The sequence below is a fragment of the Pogoniulus pusillus genome, chromosome 25, assembly GCF_015220805.1.
Source record: "Pogoniulus pusillus isolate bPogPus1 chromosome 25, bPogPus1.pri, whole genome shotgun sequence".
Lineage (NCBI taxonomy): Eukaryota > Metazoa > Chordata > Aves > Piciformes > Lybiidae > Pogoniulus > Pogoniulus pusillus.
Window position 1 is genome coordinate 4,099,478 of NC_087288.1, and position 23,926 is coordinate 4,123,403.

At 38.7% G+C, this 23,926-nt stretch overlaps 1 protein-coding gene across 4 annotated transcripts in view; it reads left to right on the plus strand.

Moving 5' to 3' along the window:
- SENP6 (SUMO specific peptidase 6) overlaps positions 1-23,926 on the plus strand; it is a 77,792-nt gene that overhangs the window by 18,906 nt on the left and 34,960 nt on the right. For 2 of the 4 annotated variants that reach the window (XM_064164230.1, XM_064164232.1), the window contains exons 3-7: positions 6,608-6,671; positions 8,020-8,162; positions 12,436-12,537; positions 17,284-17,304; positions 22,443-22,513. In XM_064164230.1, coding sequence (XP_064020300.1) covers positions 6,608-6,671; positions 8,020-8,162; positions 12,436-12,537; positions 17,284-17,304; positions 22,443-22,513 — 401 coding nt within the window. The remainder of the gene's footprint in view (positions 1-6,607; positions 6,672-8,019; positions 8,163-12,435; positions 12,538-17,283; positions 17,305-22,442; positions 22,514-23,926) is intronic. The other 2 variants (XM_064164231.1, XM_064164233.1) reach the window with 1 other exon arrangement.

Genomic DNA, 23,926 nt, shown 5'->3' on the forward strand with positions numbered 1-23,926 from the left:
TTGTTGTTTCCTAACCATTTATTCTTAATATGTTGGATTTTGACTAAAACTTAAACCCTGCCTGTGTGATTTGAATACATTCAATTGTCCTTGTGACATTCATTGTTACTAATATGTTTTATTGAGATTAATGTATTTACTTGCAAAAAGACTAATGAAATATTAACAAGTTAAATGCATATTAGGTTTATTTGGTGTCCTTAGATATTTGGAGAATAGGACCTTTAAGTTTCAAAACTATGCTATGGTTCTCTGCTAAGGAGAAAATGAATCCTGTGGTTAAGTTCAAAAATAATTCCTGTATTAATTTCTGTCTTGTAATATTCTGCTGAATGTGTTGAAGGGGAGATAAAGAAGTAAACACTTAACCACTTAGGCTGCAGCAGCAGCAGGCTATGCTGTAATATTACAGAAACTTACAGGAAATTTCATGTTTTAGTAACTGAAAAAGGGCTTCAGGAGTTCATTGAAGCGTGAGGTAAACATGCAGAGCTTTTGTCCAAACAGAACTGTAGCAGAAATTAAAATCACTCTCTAAAAGGTTGTCAAATTAAAGGTATTCTAGTTTTATAAAATTAAGCTTGGGGGTTTTAATTAGCATCCCATTCTGCTGCACAATAAGATGTTTAAAGTGCAGCAGCACTAGGTACAGTAAGGATTTGCATTTTGTTTATCTTCAGAAATAAAAGTAACTCAGCATTTGTAAGCATAGCAACTTTTTATCTTCTAGTAATTTACTGCTGTTTTCCATCTGACACCAGCTGGTGCTGACCTGAACAATGAGATACGTATAGTGGAGAAATATTAAAGGAAAAAAAAGGGAAAAAGTAATTATGGAACATATGTTTTTTATAATCATATCCGATTTTAAGATGATATTTGAGTGATTTTTTCATTCTTTGCAAGTATTCTGTATGATAAACACTTTTCCCATAGCCAGTGTTGAAATGTTATTGCCTACTCACATGAGTAATTCATATTTGTAGATGTGAATTACACAGAATTTTACCTGGAAGTAGAGATAAAAGAGTAGTTGAAAATTGATTTAAACTGGAGGTCCTGTCTCTTCTTGCTTACCCATTCTCTAATACCATTTCAGGCAGTTTCTTTCGTTCCTTTCAAGCAGCTGCATGTTTTGAACTGCCCACATAGTTACTTTTGGTAGCACCTGGGTTGTTTTTCACTTCTTAATAGGATTGTAAGCTTTGAGTGTTTCCAAGTAATCTGTGTATTTTACTTTTCTGATTCATTTTACTTTGTATAACGAAACACTGATGAAAGAGAATCTTCAGAAAGCAATTACATTTCTTCTTTCTAAATTCCCTTTATCTTTAGCAGAACATTTCAAATGTTAGCAATCTTAGTTTGTAGCATTGTTCTGGTATAAAGGTGGAACATTGTGCCTCTGATATTTTGAGTGTGCTATGCCATAAGTAAGTACTCTAGCAGTTTTGATAAGATGTCATTGCCTGTGATATGCTGATATTTGCTAGCAGTGCTTGCAGCCTCCTGCATTTCTCTGTCAGAAAGCTGTGAATCCAAAGCAAGCATCATCTGGTTGCATCTCCTGCTTGTTGAGGCATCAGCGTTTTAGTGTCTGACCTTACCACTGCTTTTTGCCCTCTTAATGGCAGACACACCACAGGTTTGTTTTGAACTGGCCCAGTAACAGTATTCTAGCACTTTATATTAAAGGATTGGCTGTATTGTTGTGTTACTTCATGAGACCTGTGATAATGTTGTTGGTCAGTACTAGGTGTTTGCTTGGATCGAACAAATATATGGCTGATGATCTCCTACTAAAGCAGTTTTTAGAACAGGTAGATTATTTTGAAATAAATGTCATTTAACTTTTTGGGGGATTAGATGTCATAATCATAGGATTGTTTTGGTTGGAAAAGGTCTCCAAGGTCTCTGGAGTCTGACCATCAACTTAAGATCACCGTGGCCATTGAACTATAGAACCATAGAATGGTCTGGGTCGGAAGGGACCTCCAAAAGTCATCTAATCCAACAATGGATGTTTGGATGAGGAGCTTAGGGATATGATCTAAAAATTGTGTACAGGGAAATATTGGGTTAGGGTTGGACTTGATGATCTTAAGGTCTTCTCCAACCAGGTGATTCTGTGAGAGGAGCCTTTATGTAGGACAACAGTAGAAACACAAACAGCTGGTCAGTTGAACACACTGAAACCTATGTGGCTACACATCACAGAGTAAGTGATGGCAATGATGTGTTTCTTAGGCAGCAGAAGCCATGAAAGGTTGGAGGACTTAGGGAGACATGGCCAAAGTTGTATGTTAATTACATTGATTTCTGAAATTAACATAAGATGCTTTGCAGGTGATTCTTGAAGCATCTCAGGTAATTTATATTTAGTTCTTTTTAATACCAGGGTAAATACTTTTGAAGTTCACCTTAATATGCTGCAAAGTGGTTTTGTAAACATTATGGACTCAGTCTTCTCTTGGCTGTCCTACTATTTTTTTTAATAGTCTAGACTTGAGCCTCATGTTGAGCTGCCTTCTACTGAGAATTGTTCAGTAATAGAATCATAGAATCAACCAGGTTGGAAGAGACCTCCAAGGTCATGCAGTCCAACCTATCCCCCAGTCCTATCCAGTCAACCAGACCATGGCACTAAGTGCCTCATCCAGTCTCCTCTTGAACACCTCCAGGGATGGTGACTCCACCACCTCCCTGGGCAGCCCATGGCATTATCAAAAGACTGAATACAAATAACTGGGTGTAATTTATTTTCCTAACCAGCCTAGGTTTCCTTTCCTAACCAACATTTTCTTTCAGAAGTCTTTTTTCCCCTTTTATTTAGAGGGATAAACTGCTTGTTCCCTTGTGATTCTGACTGCAAAAGCAATGATACTGTTTACATTTTCATTTTTACTCAGCTTTTTGTCCCAGTACTTCTTTTATTCCTTTCTCAAACCCCCTCCATATTTCTATAGATGATGTTGCTTTTAGCTTCTTTCATGTGACCCTGTCAGTAAGACACTAACCTTTAAATTCTTAAAGAACTTTTTGTTCAGAGCCTCAGTTCTTAATTTGTAGCAGTTTTAGTTCAGGTTATTTTTAACAGGGTGGCATTGTGCATGAGTTGAATAATATCACTGCTGCAGTTGAGCCTCTGGTATCAGGGTTTTTTTTAACGTGCTGCCTGCCACCATGTAATTTAAAGTAACAAATGTACCAAGTGTGCAGCCAGGGGTGGTCATTCTCCTGGTTTTGTATGTGACAGTTTTCAGAAATTCTAATTCCATTTGAAACGTGACTGGATCAGTTGGTAATGGATAGACCTGTGATTGCAGCTCATTGGAGTGATCAGATGGCAGAGGATTTCAGTTTGGGCTGCTTGTAGATAGTAATAAAAACATGGTCTATTAACCCGAGGTATATTGGACACTTCTTCATGTTTTAAAACATTGAATAAATGATAAGTGATGAGAGATGACTAAAGAGTTCTGGGTTTTGTTCTTAATGTCTAAGTTTGAATGCAGAATTATGAGTTCCCCTTTGGAAAGAGCTCTGCTTATCTAAATTACTTATTTTTTTAATGAATACCTTAATTTGTTATAATACATCACCTGAACTATTAGAATTTTTTGTTCTAGTGTGAAGATTTTTGTTGCCTGACTAAAAGTGACAAAGTGTGGAGGGATGCTTTCCTCCCGGTAAGACCACTGAGGCTTCATTTCAGCAGTGTTGAAATGTCATTGTCTGGTATGTGGGAGTGTGCTGTAGTGTTGTGGGTTTTTTTCTTGTCTGTATAAATCGCATCTTTTAATCAGGCAACTGTAAGCATGTGATACGTGAGCAAACAGACATTGCTCAGTTGCTATGTGTTCTACTCTGAAAGGAAAAAAAGCCTTTCTGGTACTGATGCATATACTTGACATGCCCTAAAATCTGAAAATGTTGGTTCTTGAGAAACATCCAATTCCCAAGTATTTTTTCTAGTCCTGCTATCTTAGTTGCATCAAGTTATTCTTGTTCAGTTTGATTTAAGGAGTGATTTCAGTGTTTTGTTAATTTCCAGTGTACCTTTCTCTTTCACCCCTCCAAACACCGTTGTTCAAATGGTAGCAAGTATTGTGGCAACTTGAAGCCCTCGGAGTAGAGCCTCTCTAAACGGGCACTTTCAAAATAGTCCTGAGTCTGTGTGTGCTGAAGCTGAAGAAGGAACACACGTCTAGAGGTGAAATTATCTTCTTGTTCCAAAAATGGCTTCTCCAGCCAATGTGTGAAGTCCAATGCACGCAAAGAGAAAAGGCACCAAGCTTATTACAGTCCTGTGATGTAAAGGAGCTAACGCACCGATGCATAAGCTGAGTGTTACATGCAAACTAGTAAGGAAGTAATGCACTGATTTCCTCACTCTTAACTTTACATATGAAGGTAGAAGTTTGCCATTCCCTTATCTCGATGCTCTTATCTTTTGGGACCACCTGGTGCTTACCCGAGTGTGACACAGCCTCCCACTCCTATGTTGTGAAATCTGGAATCTTTGTTAACAATACCTTGGAGTATTCACGTTGTAATTACCAAAGAAGGATACAGCTTTAGCTGTCCATTTGTTATCTCTTCCTCTCACAAGGCTCTGCCTCCTTTTAAGCTTGATGTCCCATTACTACCCCTTAAGGCTTTAGTTTGTGAAGAATCTCGTAGCCTTCTAACAATCTGGCTAGGCTAACACGGTAAGTGAATACCAGGAGCTGTGGGCACTGTAGGTTGCTGTTCAAGTCTGTGCTGCAGTGGTTTTTATTCCTCAGAATCTGGAACTTTTCTGATGCCGTTGAACTCTTTGTCTTCTGAGGAAAGGCTGAGAAAGCTTAGTAAGCCTTCCTTGGTGGAACAATCCACCTTGAAAGAGAGTTTAAAAAAAATGTTGTAGTTTAGATGTTATTATCCATGGATAGTCAATGCAGAAGTACGACTTTATGGTAGTGATAAGATGGGGGGCTATCAGTGGTGTGGAGCACTAGAGCAGTGTGGAGTTTGTTTGAACATTAGGAAGAAGTTCTTTACTGTGAGAGTGTTGAGACACTGGGATAGGTTGCCCAGAGAAATTGTGGACACTCTGATAGTGTTTAATATCAGATTGGATGAAGCTCTGAAGCAGCCTGGTCTAGTAGGTAGTGTCAGAGCTCATGGCAGGAGATTGGAACTGCATGATCTTTAAGGTCCCTTCCATTTCAAGCTGTTCTGTGATTCTTCAGTCTTTGTGACACTTTACATTGGAAATGAACAGTGATCCACTGCACTGTTTGTTCTAGCACTAAGCATCTAGAATTGTTGTGGTCTGTAAACAGAAAGAAAATACAGCAGTGCCATTGGCTAAGTGTTTGTATGTACATCTCCTATCAAAACCAGCTGCAGCACATTCTTATCTCTTCAAGTTCCAGAGTGTGTACTTCTCGAAAGCTGAAGGGATAAATTGTAACATCAAGGTGTCTCTTGGCATGGACTAAGTGCTTAGGTCCCATCCCTAGAGACATTTGAGGTCAGTCTTGATGGGGCTCTGAGCAACCTGATCTAGTTGGAGATGTCCCTTCTTGCAGCAGAGGAGTTGGGATAGATGATCTCTAGGGGTCTTGCAGTGCACTGAAAAACAGTTTCTACCTTCACCTCCCTCATTGTTTCTCTTCTCAAGATATATCCTGGGAACTGCTGCTATTCTTAAGTAATTTCTCCCTGAATGATCTTAATTAACACCCCCCCCAAAGCCATGCAATTACAAGTTTGCTAAAAGTTGTATAATTTTGATGCAGCAAGGAGGAGAAACATTATCAGGACTGATAAGAGGGGATTATCTGTAGGTGACTTCTCCTGGAAGCAAGAATGCTTTAGCTTAATCTAGTTTTTATCAGTATCAAATGTCTGGTTGAGGTTTTAATTTGAATACTTAAGATTATTTGGAGATAATTGCCTTCTACTGAAAAAAAAGTAGTGTTTGGGTGGGTTTCTTTCTTTGTACCTTCTTCCCCATTACAATGGTTGAAGATTACAGATACAAGTACTAAAGAAACACATGTTTAGGACTAGCTGAACCAAACTGAACATGCTGGTTTTAGGAAGGCATATTTTGGCAGTAGTTGCTGTGGGATAAAGTCTAATCATACTTAAGTAGTTCTCCCAAAGCACTGTGAAGCTTGTGGTTTTAAAAGACATGAATATCGATATGCATGGACAAAGTAAGAGTGTATTTCACAAGTTAATTTACTATTCTACTCAATTTCTGCATAAGATTGTAGTGTGTCTTACATCTTGTCAGTAATACCATAGTAAAGGTTCAGTAGTATGCTGTTTTGAAGTAGTAACCTCCTTTTATTTTGCCTTTCATGAAATAATTTTGCCTTTCATGAAATAATTTTGCCTTTCATGAAATAATTTGATGTACACTTTAGGTTCACATAATACATCCAAATCACTATATTATCCTTTTTATGTTTCTGTTGCTTTAAGGATATGTATATATGGTACATTTTAAATTTAAAGAGGCAAGGGAAAAAGCCCTGAGTATCTTCAAAATGTTTTGCTGATGCTCTGCTGCATTACAATCTGTCTGTTTTTCTCTCTCACACCTGTCTAGTGAGGCAAACCTGCTCAGCATAGATGACAGTGATGGCCCTTTCAGTCCTAGTGAAGAAAGAAAGGTGAGTTCTGTGTGTCTTGTGGAGAAAGTGTATCTTTAAAGCTTGCTGTGTTCTTAAACACTTAGGGTGTTAGAAAATGAAAGTTTGCATCAAGCTGCCTTTCTGTCTACCCTCGATATTCTTGAGCCTCTTCTACATCTTGGTTTGTAGAGTCCAACAGAGAGCCATGAGGGCAATTAAGAGACTTAACATCTCTCCGAGGAAGAGAAACAGATATCTGGGGCTGTTTAGTCTTGAGAGGGCTGAGAGGGAATCTTACTAATGGCTGTAAATATCTAAGTGTTAGGAGTCAAGATGAAGATCCAGGCTCATTTCCATGGTGCCCAGTAATAGGACAAGTAAGAATAAATATAAGCTGGAACACACAAAGTTCCACTTCAACATGAGGAGAGGCTTCTTTGCTGTGAGGGTGACAGAGCCCTGGAACAGGCTGCCCAGAGAGATTGTGGTGTCTCATTCTCTGGAGACTTTCAACACCCACCTGGATGCTTCCTGTGTGGCCTGCCCTGGCTGATTCTGCTTTGGCAGGAGAATTGGACTGAATCTCCAAAGGTTCCTTCCAACCCCTACCATTCGATGATTCTGTGAATGACTAGTTTTAGTATTAGACAATTGTCATTAATAGGATGATATTTTTAAATTAAAATTAATAATTGTTGTATCCCATGACTGTTTACTGTCAGATCCCAAACTTTGTGTGCATTCATATTACAGACTCTTAGAAAGGTCTGGGTTGAAACTGACCTCTGAAGGTCCAACCCCCTCTGCAGTCAGCAGAGGCATCCTCAACTAGATCAGGTTGCCCACAGCCCTGTCGAGCTTCACTTTGCTATCTCCAGGGATGGGATCCCAACTACCTCCCTGGACAACCTGTTCCAGTGTTCCACCAGCCTCATAGTAAAGAACTTGTTCCTAACATCCAGTACAAATCTGCTCTTCTCTAGCTTGAAACCATTGCCTTCATCTTTCACCACAGGCAGTCCCTCTGTATCCTTCTCAGAGGCCCTCTTCAGGTACTGTAAGGCTGCTATTAGGTCTGTATGTGCATGTATATATAAAAGGAGAAGATTGATAGGCAAAACTTAGGCTTTTTGTGGAGTTTTTTTCTGTCTACTAAAATAGCTTACAGCTGCCAGATGCTTCGTAGTACTTTGAAATATCCATGTTTTGTTTAGTAAAAGTTCCCTGATGAGTAACAGCGTAAATAGAGTGTATTTTCCATGAAATTTGGTACCAGAGCAGTCTGACTATGAAGCCAAATTAAGAGTTATATGCATCATTTGTAATAAACTTTTCCTTTTTGCCTTTTGTACAAGTACTTTAACATTTGTGAATTCTGCTGTTCCAGTCACTTCGTTGTCGGCCTGGAGCTGTCGGCACCAGTGGTGAGTCCATAAAATCCTACACGAGGCGAGGCAAAACTGGCAGCTTGAGACTTTTTAAAGGCAATGCAATCGGCCTCAACATGATGGGGAATAGCAAGAAACTGAGGTATTCCATTTCTATTTACTTAACCTACTTGATCATTGATGTAGGTCAAGCTAATTGAACAGAACTTGCAGTACATTTGCATTATTTGCTGTGCATTTAAAGAATCAGGGATAGAAAACTCGATTGTTAAGGTCTTCCAAAATGTGAAATACCATGTTAAAAAAATAACAGAATGTTAAAAGAGAGTTAGAGCATTCACTGGCATACTGGTCAGTATCCTATCAGTGTTGTTTATGTGTGTTTTTGTTTCCCCTGTCCATTGCTAGGAGGTGGAACGTTATTTCTAACATCCCCGTGAGGAATGTCTTTTTTCCATGACTGTGAGCTGCCCAGGAAGGTCAGGCATGCCCACTACCTTGAGATGTTCAAGACCAGGGTTAAAGAGGCCTTGAGCAATTCAGTCTAGTGGTGGGTGTCCCTGCCCATGCCAGAGTGGTTGGAACTAGGTGATCTTCAAGGTCCCTTCCAACCAAAACCATTGTCTGAATCTCAGAATTGCCAAGATTAACGCAGGGTGCATTTTCTCCTTTCCTTATTGAAAGACATAATTTGATTGAGGAGTCACAGATTGATGAGTCACTCCTACATGATAGCTTGAGATTGCCACTTGCATTTAGAGCTGACAGGAGCAGTGTTTAAGTATTCAGTGCTTTACTTGCTTGTTAATACTGTCCCTAGCTTGGAACAGACTGATTTCTTTAGTGTATAATAAAAAGTCATACATTCATTTAGCTGTCTCGGAGTGTTTCATCTGAAGTGCAGTCTAGAAGTAGCTACATGCCAAATATAAATGGAGAAATATCCACCTCCTTATTAAGCTGTCATTAATGAAGGAATTTAGTTGAGAATAATGGATGTGTGTAGGTTGGTGTGACTGCTGCCAACACCTGATATTGGATAGAAACTCATACTATCAATGGTACTTAACTATGTTTTGGATTGTGGTCACTAAGCTAGCATGGCAGTGGGATTGTGCTGTCAGCAATTACCTTGTTGTTATACCTTAGATAATACCTTCATCACAGAATCCCCACATTCCTTAAAAAGTTGTGATCTATCCCAACAGGTCCTGTCATGAGCACTGGTGTTTGCTTTGGCATGTGTCACAAAGTAGCTACCCTTTCAGTATTAGGACTCTTCAACTAGAGAAACTTTTGAAGATTGATAGTAGGGAGTTAAGCTGCTGGTTTAAGCATGAGAAGATCAGATACTTGAGACTCTGAAGCTATTCATGGTGATTTTTATCACTAAGTTGAAGGTTTTTCGACCCTGTCTGCTGAATAGGGATTAAAAGCACTTCAGATCAGTGGGACTTGACTCGAATTAGTAATACTGTAATACAATATGACTTAACATTCAGGAAGTGATTGATAATAAGAAAGGATATTCAAGGACAGTGAGAAGAGTGTTTCCCTGTACATCTCCACTTGCATGTACAAAAATGTAAGCCAGTGAAATAGTTACCAACTGTTATCTGAGTGAGCAAATCAGGTATCAAGCTCTAGCTTAACCCTGACAGTTTTATTGTTTTATTTATATGTTCCTGAGATCATACTGAAATTCCATTTATCTTTGCTAGATTTCAGTAAGTTGTATCAAAATACCTCACATTATGAAGTCTGGTTTAGATTTTTTTGTGTGTGGTGTTTGCCTGGTTTTTGTTGGGGATGGTGGGCACTTCTTAGTCAAAACAAGTTACTTGATGAACAGCAAAATGAATGTAGGCTGTAGCTGAGTCGTATGTCCCTGAAATTTCATGCTTCCATCACTCTAGATCCATCCTTTCACCCAGTGCAAGATTCCTCTGTGCTTTGTTTTTTGTACCTATGGTGTTAAGAATTTCCTAGGATCAGCTGACAGAATGTGTTAGTGTAACCTTGTTTCCATCAGAGCTTAGACTTCAAATCATTCTGTGTCTTCTCAGATCATGTCAAGGAGACACATATCATTAATGTGTTTTAAGTTCTTTTCCAAGGAGCTGCTTTTAGTGTTGTATGCTCCTTTCCTTGAAACTGCTGAAACTCAGAAGCCCAGGTTTCAGCTCACATGTGTCCATTTTGTGATTTGCTAGAACTCCATGATTAAATGTTCTGGTAATTCTGTCTTCAGAGGGCTTGTTCTATTCAAAGAACAGAATTACAGAGCAGGCTGTATTTTACAACTGTCCTACTTGGAAGCATATCTGATGCCATATGAACCTTTTAGGTGTGCCATCTAGAACAGTCTGCTTTGACTCGAATCTAGGCTCCCAGCAAGCTGCAGTATTCTATTCCAGCACCTACTGGAGTTTTTCCACTACTTGAGTGTGAGGCAGAAAGTGGAAGCACTATTCAACAATTCCTTGTGCTACAAGGACCCAAGATTTAGGGTTTCACCATAATGACAGTCTGGCAAAGCTCAGATTCAACAGTTAAAATTATAAAACATGAGATTGGGTGTGTTTGCAGACTGCCTTGTTTGTTTAAACTCCTTAAGTCTTGAGTATTTGAAAGAGCCTTCCTGCACTCTATGCTTTCTAGTGTCTCATTCAAACATAGTAAACTGAAAGTCAGAGAGGATTTCACAGGATCACAGGATATTAGGGGCTGGAAGGGACCCAAGGAGATCGAGTCCAACTCCCCTGCCAGAGTAGGACAATACTAACACAGATCACAGAGGAGCACATCCAGACAGGCCTTGAAAGTCTCCAGAGAAGGAGACTCCACAACCTCTCTGGGAAGCCTATTCCAGTGCTCTGTGACCCTTACAGTAAAGAAATTTCCCCTTGTATTGAGGCAGAACCTCTTTTGCTGCAACTTACGCCCATTGTTCCTTGTCCTATCCCAGGGAGCAAGTGAGAAGAGCAAGTGATTTGAGACACCCTAAAGTATTTAGGGCAAGTAGCTGTCAGCTTTTTATTTCTCAGTGACAACATTAAACAGAAGGTTGGCTGTAAATCAGTCTGGATGATGACTGACCAGCTGGAGTTGCACAGTCTTGGTTCGGAAGCATGTGGGATGAGTGTGTTTACCTTTCAAGAGATCTGTGATTGAATGTTAGATTAGTTTTGAGGAGTTGAACTGTTCAGAACATTTGTGACATTTCTAGACTTTGTGTTCTAGAAAAGAGACTTCTACCACTTAATTGGCATTTGGTAGGGCTTGTTATGTTCATGGTTGCTATAATCAGTCTGGGGGCAAAAAAAAACCTTGGAAAGCTTCTAATACTGATTTAGGATACTCAGTGTAAGGGTTCATAGTGCTGAAATGAAAGACATTTAAAAAGGAAGCTGGAGTTTGCCCACTTTTCACCTTTTGAGGGAATGTAAAAGAATTAGGAATTTGTTGTCAAGTCTTTGGGGAATTTTGATGGTTTATTTTTTTTCATTGTTCATAGCAGCACAGATGGCAGGAGGAATTAGTATTTTTTTTTTACAATATGCCTGAGAAATATTTTTAATCAATTTCATTTTGGTTTAGTGCAGTTAATTTCCCCAAGCAATTTAACAGGGATTTGTGTAGTTTTTTTTCCCCCCATAATTTGAAACATTTTTTATTCTCAACATGCTGTCTGGTAAAAGGTGCATGTTTTGTTAACATTGCAAATGTAGTTTTATGTTGTCTGTCACAGAAGTGTGCAGAATAATTATTAGAGTATAATGATCTTCAAAGGAGTAATATATTAAACTTCTGGTGGTTGGTGCCTCATCCCTTGAGGTATTCAAGGTGTGGCTTGGCAGGGCTCTGGACAGCCTGATCTAGTTGAGGATGCCCCTGCTGACTGCAGTGAGGGTTGGCCTGGATAACCTTTGGAGGCCCCTTCCAACCCAAACTAATCTATGATTCTATAATCCTGTTCTCAACTTCTGGGAGAGAAGTCAGGGGTAAAAAAATCTCACCAGTAGAGAGATTAAAGCATCAAAAAAGCAGCAAGTGGACAAATGGTTGTAATGCATTAAAAAAAAAGCTGCATTTTGCAGTGATGGGGTTGAATGAAGGAAAGCTGCTTCACAGTGTTTTGAATGGTGACAAAATGAAAAAATAATGTGTATATATATATATAAATCCTCTATATTCCAGGGTAAAAGTAAAATGTCATCTACTTTGTTTGAGACTGAATGTCTTTATGCCTGTCAGAGCATCCTAACAAGCTGTATGATTGAGTCAGAAACACATTATTGATTGTTGGCCCTGTGTGGCTGTTACTGTCAAAGCAGGACAACACAACTTTTAGCTAAGAATATGTAAAAACCCACTGGAGTCTTGCCCTAAACCATTCTTCTGTCTGTTTGTAGTGAAAACACTCAGAATATGTCTTGTCCTGTAACTGTGGTTCACGGGAGGCGTTTTCACCATGCACACGCGCAGACAGCAGTAGTAAAAACAGCAGCCCAAAGGTAAGCCTCTCTTTGCTACTCCAGATGTCCCAACTGAAAACAGTTTTGTATTTAATGGGCTTACTTATGCTATGAAGTGTTTTCAGGAAAAAGAAGTCATTCCATGGTACATTCTCAATCATGAGCTTTGATCTTAATTAGTAAAGTTCTACAGAAGTTGCCATTTAGGGCTTATGGTTGTATAATCTCAGAGGTGACTAATTTTGAAGCACACTGTGCTTTAAATGTGAACATTTAATAATGTGAAAACATTCAGAAAATATTTAGAGATGAGCATAGCATGCAATAGAAATTCACACAATTGACATGATCACCAAATACTAACTCACAGAAACTCCAGCTTGGAATAGAATCCACGGAAAGATAAACTTCTACATCTGTTGATCCTATGTAGTCTGTAAACACAGCATACAACATAAACAGAGACATTGCACAGAAGCAAAGTTTTGTACTTATATCAATAATTATTAGAATGGACAGCTGGAAACTGGAGACTCTTACTCAGCTACGTTGAGTTTTGAAAGCTTGGAACTACATCACACCTCTATAAAATTGCAGGGCTGATGTTAATTTCTTTTTAACAGACCTTTCACTGCCAGTGTGTGTCACAAACTTAAGCTAAGCATTGCTTTAAGGAATTTCCTTACAAAATGAGTCCATTCAGAGCTCTTGACTTCATTTATTTCTACCAGCCCATGAGTGCTTTATCCTGTCAGCATTTTGTAGCCTCTTTCTTCTGTCCCTGTTCTCTGTTTTTTAGTGCAGGTTTTTCTAGTGTGGTGGGAACATCCATAGACATCATCCTCTTTTTCATCCCACTTCCCTCACTTTCATTTGCTACCTTCAGAGGAACAAAGCCCATATAGTAATGTTAATGGATGATGTGATCCAAACATGTGTTAGGGTAGTTTATCATTGAAGAAAGAGACTAAATAATGGGTTTTGCAACGCTGTCCCTCAGGACCTACACCATTGTTACCTCTTTCCATTTCAAACTCTAGTACTGTCTGTAGATGGAAAGTAGCATGGGCACATCCTTCTCCTTTAGTAATAGAGGATGCAGTAGTCGACATCTCCCTTCTTTTTACATCCTGTCATTGCAAAACAGGGATGACTAAGAAGGATTGGCAGATCTTTTCTCACAGATTAAACTAAAAAATGAGGTTTATATTATCAGTGTTATTTAGGCTGAACCACTTGTGCTCTTTTCTTCTTACATGCAGCCCTATTTGAAGTATTTTTGGTTAGTGTTCCATTGAGGAAAGCGTAGAACATCTTTTAAGTGTTTGTGCCCTTAACTTCCACTTCTCTTCTGTAGTTCTAATGGATAAAATCTTGATCTGCAGTGCTAATTACAATGACTTGTAAAAAATTGTGTGAGAGTTCTGTTTCTTGGATCTCTGGATGTTGACCTTAATTATATTAGTGTACTTGGTTAAGCTTTGTTGTAAGAATGTTCTTTGAAACAGGCAGTGAACATGCATTCATCTTACCTAGGTAAGTGCTGCAGGCTTCTTCAGCATGCAAGGGACTCTTCTCCAGAGACTCCTAATCTTGAGAGGATGTTAGACTTAGCTACTTGCCTTTCTCACCTATGTGACTTGCTCCTTTATTAGGCTACAGTTTAATGTGGGAAAAAAACAACCCAGCAGTGACTTCTTAGGTCTGATATGCAGAAAGAAAACTAATGCATAATACAGGCAGGCTAAATATTGCATGAAGTAATTGGATAGTAGTCATCTTGAATGCTTCTAAATAGCTTTTCTTTAGGGTTGTTGGTGTAGTTCATTGACATTAACAGCAGACAATTAACTCCTATGCTAAGAATATTTTAGGAGTTTCAAAGACAGGATGCAGTCATAGCAATTCCAAGCTGTGTTTTGCTGCTGGAGGATGCCAGCATGATCTCATTGACTGAGGGAGAGCTTTGCAGAGGAACCATGAAAAGGATTTTTCATTCCAGTGTCTTTTGCCAGGTGACTCAACTGAGTAATTTTAAAAAGCTTCTGAATCTGAGTTGGAGGATTGGAAATTAATAGAAGGGGGCCTCTTGTCATATACTTTTACTTAAAAAAGAAGGGGGATGTCAAGGTTTCTTGATATGGAAAATGTAGGTTTATGAATGAGAAGACAGTGTTGTTAGGAAAAAGATAGCTAAAATGTGACTAGAAAACTGTTAATAATACAAAAATTCCAGTGCATCTAAAGTGGGTAAATTTTTTTGGTCATATATTTTTAGTTTGGGACTTATTGTAATGCCTTTTATTTTATTTTATTTTTTTGCTGACATTAGATAACAGTTGAGTTGGAAAGTAAATTCTGACAATGTCTTGTCAGAAAGAAATATATGCATAGCATGTGAATGACAAACCAAGAGTAAAATTCCACCTATATATCATGACAAAAGCTGGTAGCACAGAAATTGAGTTCTAATGTCTTGTGTTTTTCCCCTAGATTGAGATACAGGCAGCACAAAATGATGTTGTTTTACATTGTTTGCCTTTGGAAATGGTTTTATGGCACAGGGAGCAGTAACAACATGGGCAGAATAGTTGCAAATAACCTAACATTGTTCTTAAGTCTCTAGTGGATTATTAAAGGGCTAACAACAAAAAAACAATCACTAAATCACTTCTGTTGAGTCTCTGGAACTGGCATTCCAGATTCTGTTATTTATACCACGTTGTTTGGGTGAGGATGATGTGACATGGTGCCAGCTGATTATGAAACTCGGTTGTAATCTCTATCAGATTGAACTGGAAGCTTGTGATGTGAGCTTATTTTCTTCTCCAACCTTTTTCCACCTGTATTTAAATCTAAATTCTAGCTGAGTATTTGTTTCACTCCTATTTAAAATGGGAGCTTCCAGGAGAGTCAAGTTTAGCATTTAAAAATAATATTTTGATTATTTTTTTCCCCCCAGTGAAATCTGAGGGTGAAATTAAAATTTCTTCACTTCTGCTACTACAGATTTTCAGCTACAACTTAGACTAGCATGGGCATTGCTAAATATTTTGCTTTTTGCTATTTAATGGGCACACAGTTCTACTTCCTGTGATTTGAGTGATTGCTCTCTAAGACTTAGCTTTGGGGTACCCTGTGTATGGCAGGTCTAACTGGTGTTATGCATAAGCTATATGAAGCAATTTGTAAGGTCTCTGCTCATTATAGTTCCTGATCTGTCCAGAATTCTCCTTCCTTAATATTGCTGAGATATGCATTTAAAAGAATTTTTACTTTCATTATGTTAATATGAGGTTTGGTGGACTTGGTAGTGTTAGGTTTACAGTTGGACTCAAACCATCTTGAAGGGCTTTTCCAACCCAAATGATTCCATGACACCTCGAATGAGGCATCTGATGTAACAAGTGTACAGCTTCTGGCATCCTAGAAAGTTTTTCTTGCCTTTAAGTTTCTTTTAGATGAAAATTTACACATCTTAACATTGTAACTGTCTGCTTCTTGATCCAGATTACATATTAACTGTGCAAAGGATACAGAGATACTGATTATGGCTCCATGTGGGCATGTTTTGAACCTGCTTCTCATGTGACGAGCACAAAACCCAGTGTTCATTGTTTTCAGTTACCCCCCCCACTCCAGTCTAAATTGCAGTGGTCACATTCAGTTTTGAATTCCTCTTACTGTTTTCCCACAGCACTATGGAAAATGGATACGTTTTCATTCTGCATTCTCTAGGGTTATCAGGATCACCTTCTTACTTGGTTTACTTTTGATCTTGCCATTGCTCTGGGTAACAGAGCTAGAGAGTTTGCTCTAGTCTTGTGAATGTGAGCAAGAATGAGTTTGTGTTCCTCTGTAATATCATTACTCCCTTTAGATGCTAGAATTGGAAAGAGTTTGAATTTGTTTTAGAACAATGTTAGTGTAATACTACAGAAGCTCATTAGGCTTTTGATATTTGGGAGAAACATCCTCCTAGATTAAAAGCTTCCAGCATTCCATATTGCAGATTTTGAAGAGGAGGGGTAAAGATACTGTTTCAAGTTGATTTCATGCTGTGCTTACATCTATTTTTATATGAGTCATGGTGTATAAAAGACCTGTGTTGTGAGCACCAGCTACACACTGGTGTTGCAAGAGACAATCCTGAAACTAATGACCTTAATTCTTAGGTATTTTTGGAGATTCTTTCTAGCCAAATATTGAAGAGGAGGGAGGCTGCTTGCTTGTGCTTATTTTTCTCCATCTAGTAGCCAATTGCATGTGATCACTTAAATACTTTTAAGTGTTGCTTTCTACATTTCCTTTTATCTCTGTTTAAAACCTTAAATATTTTCTGACTAATTGCAGAAACAGGTTGTCATGTAAGTTTGTTTTGTCATCTTTTGCATGGCAGAGAAGGATTGGAAATGAAGCTTAACCTTAATTGATCTGTTAGGTTTCTATCATGTTCAGGCACTACATTGCAGTGAATTGAGCGAGATGACCAGGCTGAGTTGAGAATGAATCAGATTTTACTCACTGAAAAAGGGACAAGAGAGATGAGTGTGTAAACCACTGACCCTTACTGTTTGTAAAGCAACATTTTTTTGTGTGTGCCTTTATGATTACTATTATAAAAATGCTGTGAAAAACGATAATGCTCATTTGAAAACGAGTCCAGTGAATGCAAGAGGCAGTGGAACTGTGACAGTTTGTATGTAATAACTTTTGACTGTAGTGATGTGCAACACATGTGAGGCTTTGCATCTTATGGTATCTTTTCTTTTTTCATATTTTAAGCAATCTGGACCGAAAGGAAAGGTAAGTTGATGAAATGAGCATGGCAATGAGCATTAAGAAAATTGACTCAGTGATTTCTTTATCAGCTCTGTCTAAACAATATTCAATCCTGTCAACTATATCTGCTGATGTATCAGGGGGGTTGATGAGTTTTGTTCTGGTTTTGTGGTTCACTTCTACCAAAGGAAAAGGACCTTTACATCCATCTCTAAATAACGTTAATGTGAACCTTGAGTACATTTCCACTGCTGAGTTATCTATTTATATAGCCAGTGAGAAAATAGATAAATTCCAGAGAAAGTGAGTTTTTCAGAATTCCCTACTAATTCTTCTTGTAGAGCAGCAGACTGTGTAATGAATATGTTCTGCAGCATGTCTTGGTAGGGTGTTTAACAGCTTTCATTCTGTCATCTCAGCTTGGTTCTAATAGCATTAAAGGTTGTTCCTGCATCACTGTGTACATTCTGTTCACCAAGTGTGTGTTAAAGCAATTAACACAAAATGTGTAGCAAACCCAGGCAACACTGGTTTTACATTGCTCATTTCAGGCTCGTTTCTCAGTCACTTTGCATCTGGTTTGCTGCTGTTAATATTTTGTTACCATTATGAAATTCTATACACGTTGTTTTTCTTACCATACAGAGCTTAATTTTTTGTTACTGGAAATATTTTGTTGCCAGCAAAGAATTTATTGAGTTTTCAGAAATATCCTGTCTGTGTAGATTATTTTTGGCACTATATTTTTGTTATCATATTGAATTATTTATGGGTCTTTTTTTATTGTTGAACAGTATATATGATGTTTAATCAATCATGAAAACACCAACATCTAGTATAGATCTCTTCTTCCTCAATTCATCATTTTTCTAGATTTAATTCAAATTCAGTAGGGTAAAAATGGTTTTATTCCCTTTGTTACTTCTTAAAATATCAAACAGCTACCTACCAGCTAGCTTTTGCCCTCTAAGATGGGATTTGATCATCCTCTCACTGCTTGGGCTTTCAGTTCTTGTGTGTCTGCCCTGTTTTATTTTGTGCTACACTTATGTTATTAGTTAACCATTCAGCTATTAGTAGTTTTAATCTGGCACTGGAAAAGATACAAGACTAGGGCAGGGTTGCATGCTGGTGATCTTAATTTTCCTGTGGGGACACCTGCTGCTTCTTAATCCAGTATTACTGGGTATGTTCTTTTTTCCTTCCCTGCTTTTTGTTGCTTTCCTAGCAGGGAAAGATGATTTAGGTAGGAGCTGCTTAATTTAGTTTTAATAATTAACATCCTGGTAAGTGCAGCTGCAACTCCTGACTTTGTGGGCCAAATGGGGCTACTGACCTGCATATTAAAAACCCAGCTCCTTGTGTTGTTGCTTGTCTCTTTCAGCCTTTGTCTTTTGCCAGCTTTTCCTGCAAGATACACCGAAGTTAAATCTCCCCTCAGCAGCTTAGTGCTTCTTATCTTACCATGCTTTCCTCTATTTTTGTGTAATGATGTTGGAAGCAACAGAGCCTTGCCTGGTGGTGGTGCCTCCAAGTAGTGTGAACAGAGACAGAGCGAGGAAAACCTGAATGAGGCAGCCTCTCAATGAGCCAGGCTGTGCTTTTGACACATCTCCTCAGCCAAGAGCTGCTGCAGACTTGCATACATGTGGTATTTTTTATATGCTTCATACCAGATCCTACAGTTCTTAGATCCAGATGTTTATTTCTTCCTGGCATAGATGGAAATTGCTGTTCCTGTCCCATCCATATGTCTGTTCTCTCTCTCTGTTGTGTCCCCTTCCATCAGGTATCCCCCTCTTTTTTTCCCTTTAAAGAAATTTTACTCTGACAACTTCACTTTGTGCTGAAGGGTGTCCCAGATGTCTACCAGGACGCAGAGTAGATGCTGAGATCCAGTTCCACCAGCAAAGGAGTATGGCAATAATCTTGAATGTGTGCTGGAAATACTAAATCAGTGACACCATTGTGTCAGGACAAGGCATGCTCAGTCAAGAATGCTGTGCCATTTATAAAGCCTTTAAGATGTGTGAAAAGTTCAGGACTCTTCACAGTCCAGATTGCCTTGCTATTTTTGTCATCTTTCTTGCAGGAAGAGCTTGATTTTTCTTAATTAATGTTTTGATGTTTGATGTTGTGCAATGCCTTGAGGTTGCTTTTATCAAATGCTGATCTACTTTGCTCATAATTAAAGATACTAAAATCAAGAGTGCTTCCAACAAATGAGATCTATAAAATGGTTTGATTTCTTAGCATGGAGCCTTATTCTTTAAGCAACATCTGAAGCTCATAAACACTTTTGGGAAAGCTAACAGGTAAAAAAATAGATTTTTAATATTTACTAGGGAGGTAAGAATAGCAATCAATATTTGTTGAGGTTTTTTCTCTTGGACACAGTATATTATGCAGATAGTTTTTCATCTTTATCTGTTTAGCTGCTTCATCTCTCCTTATGAGATGGCAGACTATTAGCTGAAGTTAAGATCTAACAGCAAGAAGACACTTGAGGTGCTGTATGGTTTTTAGTCTCTTATAAGATCACTTTTCCCCCCACATAGTCCTTTTTTAAGCCAGGTGTCATGTTCAGTTGAGAAAAAAGTCACTACAGTTTCCATTCTTTCTGCACTCATGCACTGAAGCTGCTCAGTGCATTAAGTACGTTGCTGGAGAAGGTACCAATCTATCTGTAGGTGTTCAGATGGCAACAGAGCTTGTGCTGAGGGGGAAGCCTTGCTTCTGTCCTCTGTAGAAACTTGATGGTGGTGAGTTCTGCCTCTGTGGCTGGGTTTTTCAGAAAAGGAAATTAGTAGGAGGCTCTCCCAAGTTGTTGCCCTGTTGTGGGAAGGCTGTCACTGTCTGCCAGAAAGCATTTTTTTTTTCAGATGAAATCTGCCACTCGGTAGTCCTTAAAATGGTCTTCACTTATGTTGCTAACTCCAAGCAACTTCAAACCTGATCTTGAATTGCTCACCAAGCTAAATTATTTTGGGGGAGTCTCAGCTGAGCTGTTTAGGCTTGGTTATTACTAATTCTTTGTGAGCACATGAGTAAAAGTCTTCTGAGAGAAGAAAATGCTGCTCTTCTGCTAGCCCTTGTGCAAGTTGCTGGCCTTTAGTAAGTATCAGAATGAGTCTATGCTGATAACACAAAATTCAGATGGGTAAATGAAACTACTGTATTCCAATTTATGGTCAGAAAAAATTATTTGGCAATATACAGAAAGGAGATTTATCACCTTAGAAAGGTAAATATCTTAAAAAATGTAATATTAACCCATCATTTTTTTGTCTTTTTAGAATAAAAAGCCACAGCTTATATTTGTCAAACTAATTTTTGAACAGAATTGTAGCATTCTAAATCTACCACATTGTTTTCATTGCTTTTGATGAAATGTCAAATAGTTTCAGTATTGTTTCTCTGAAATATAAAACATCTCCTTGCCATTTAAACCATTTTTCTTAGTTCAAAGCAAGACTTACACTTATGAAATACTACTGGAAGGTATTCACAAGGTGGCAGAGAACAGCTCATGCATCCTTACAGCATAATTTGTTTTTCACTTGTGTAATGATGTTAGAGGGTTTTTTGTGCCCTTTAGAATGTCACTATCATTCGTTTTGATGGAGCTCATAATGCCATTGATTAGCTTGAGCTCTGCATTGTATTTCCACCGATTCTGCCTTGAAAGTAATCCCTTGTGATTTGATTTCTGTTTTTGCAAGGGTGTTCCAAAAAAGTCATAATTTATGAGCAAATATTCATGTTGAGGTTCTGATTTTGGCTGTTTCTATGCATATAGGCATTTAAAATAGAATTTTGGGGGGGGGGCAGAATTATTTCAGGAACACATTTAACAAAACCAGTAACAAGTTAATTACTTTGTTGTCTGTGATGTGCTTCTGGGCACTCAGGTAAAGTCCTGTGACTTGTTTCTCAGTCCTTCATTCTGCCTGAGTTTTCCTTCACACTGCAGCCCCTCAACACTGTAAAATGTGTTTGCATTTAGGTAAGAAGTATCTCAAAAGGCATTGTAGTTTGATCTTGTTCCAAGCTGTTAATTAATGATAACATATGGGAAAACCTTGAGAAATCCTGCTTAGAAATGCAGGAAATTCAAAGGTTTTATTACTGGATGCATTATGAAGGGTTGTGGCTTCAGCCACAGCAAATTTTTAGTCAAGTGGATCCTCCAAATGTAGCTGGTATTTTGATATGGTATTGCCCACAGCTGTATTTTTGACCCCTCCCTTGCTGTTGAGTAATGTCCTTGTAATCACAGGTAGCAGTATGGGATGTGTGTGACCATTTGCAGCCCAGTGTACTGGTTTAGCCAATAAAACCAGTTTCTGCTGAAGCTGTTGGCAGGGTCTCGTGTGTTTCAGGTGTGGGCCATCTCCTGTTGCAGCAGGAACAGTGGCCTGCAGCTGCAGAGCAGGATAAGAACAGAGAGAGAGAACTGCCACAGTGACTGAGCTGCAGCAAGCTTTAGGTAGCACAGTTTGGGGCAGTAGCACAATTTGACACTTGTTAACTGAAAATAACTTTCTGAAGACTCAAAAGGATCTTAGTACAGTGCTTTATATTGCATTAACAGGCACAAAAAATGTGATATGTCTGTTACACAGATCAGACCAACAAAAGTTTCAGTATCCACTGATTATTATTATATTATCATATTTTAAAATGATTACCTGTTAAAACCAGATATATAGGAACTCTGTCTTCTCCTGTGCTGGTTTTTTGGGGTTTGACCACTACACTTCTTGATGTCAGATCTCTTTCCTGTGTTTTGCATGTTCTCTTCTTATTGAAGTTGTGGAATTTGTGTGATCTACTTCAGTATTAAAGTAATTATATCTACTTTTGAATTTTAAACATATCACTTTTGTACTTTGAGAATGAGGAGCAGTTTCAGGCTTCAGCCTTGGGTCTGAAAGTGAGAGGCTTCTGAACTACTGATTACTATCTAAGGGGATTTAGATCAGAAGCAATTCGAAGAGCTTTACTGTAGCTGTTCCTGGCATTTTGGTGATACTTTTTAGATGACATGTAACAGAAGCTATTTGCTTGTAGCTTTCAGATACATTTCAATTCCTGTATAACTGGCTAAATTAAAATGGTGTCTGTCCAAAGAGCAACTGTCTATTTAATTCATTTTCCAGAAAAGAATATCCCCCTCAGCTTCAGAAGGTAGATGCAGACCACATCAGGTTACCACGGTCTCATGGAGTGGGTGAGTTATGTTCAGTGTTCTCATTTCTTTTCAGCAGAATCTTTGGGTTTTTTAAATACTTGCCTTGGGTGGGTGTGTTACTCAACTTTGTCTAACCCTAATTATATCTACTTATATTCTTCAATTGTATTATTCTAGATTTATGAAAATATTAGTGTGAAGGGAGGAATTTTGCCTCTTCTGACAGATTACTGCAACTTATTCCATCATGTTATAATGAATCTTTAGCTATTTTAAAAGAACTGCATTGTTTTAAAAGAACCAAAACTGAGAAAAATTAGAATCCTGAAATTGTTGGAGATGGAACTGATCTATGGAGATTCACAGATTGCACTGGATTGGAAGGGACCCTCAAAGGTCATCTCGGCCAACACACCTGCAGTAAACAGGCTGCCCTGGGCCATATCAAGTCTGATCTTGAATATCTCCAGGGATGAGACCTCAACCACATCCCTGGGCAACCTGTTCCAGTATTTTACTGTTCTCATTGTAGAGAATATTCTCCTAACGTCCAATGTAAATGTACTCTGCTCTGCTTTCAAGACGTTGTCCCTCATTCTGTCACTACAAGCTCATCTAAACAGTCCCTTTCCAGTCTTCCTGTAGGTCCCCTACATATATTGAAATGCAGCTATAAGGTCTCCCCAGAGCCTTCTCTCCTCTGAGCTGAACAGCCTCAGGTATCTTAGCCTATCCTCATGGCAGAGGTGTTTCGATCACCTTGACAGCCTTCCTCTGAACTTGCTCCAACAGTTCTCTGTTCTTATGATGGGGACCTCAGAACTGGATGCAGTATTCAAGCTGGGGTCTCACCAGAGGCACAGTAAAGGGGCAGAATCCTCTCTCTTGACCTGCTGGCCACACTCCTCTTGATGCAGCCCAGGACATTATTTGCCTTCTGGGCTGCCAGAGCACATTGCTGGCTTATGTTGAGCTTCTCATCAAGCAATACCTCCAAGTCTCTTTCTTCAGGGTTACTCTCAACCCCCTGCCCCCAGCCTGTATTTGTGCATGGGGTTGGCCCAACCCAGATGCATTTTGCTGAACTTGCTGCATCTGATAGTGGCCCACTTCTCAAGCCTGTCAAGATCAATCTGGATGTCATCCCTTTCCTCCAGTGAGTGCCACACTACACAGCTTGGTGTCATCAGCATGGTAGCTGAGGGTGCACTCAATTCCACTGTCCATGTCACAGACAAAAGACAGGGCATAATAGCTTGCTGTACTGCTGGGTTTTGTGTTGAAGGAAGAAATCCTAATCACACAGAATGTTTTTAATTATCCTAAAAGGATTCACCAGCAGTCCTTTAGTGAAAATTGCCCCCAGCATAATCCAGCAGATCTTCTCCTCCTTTCAGCAATGAATGCTGCATTCTAGTTGTAGTAAAATTAGTTTAGGTTTTCAAGTCCAAA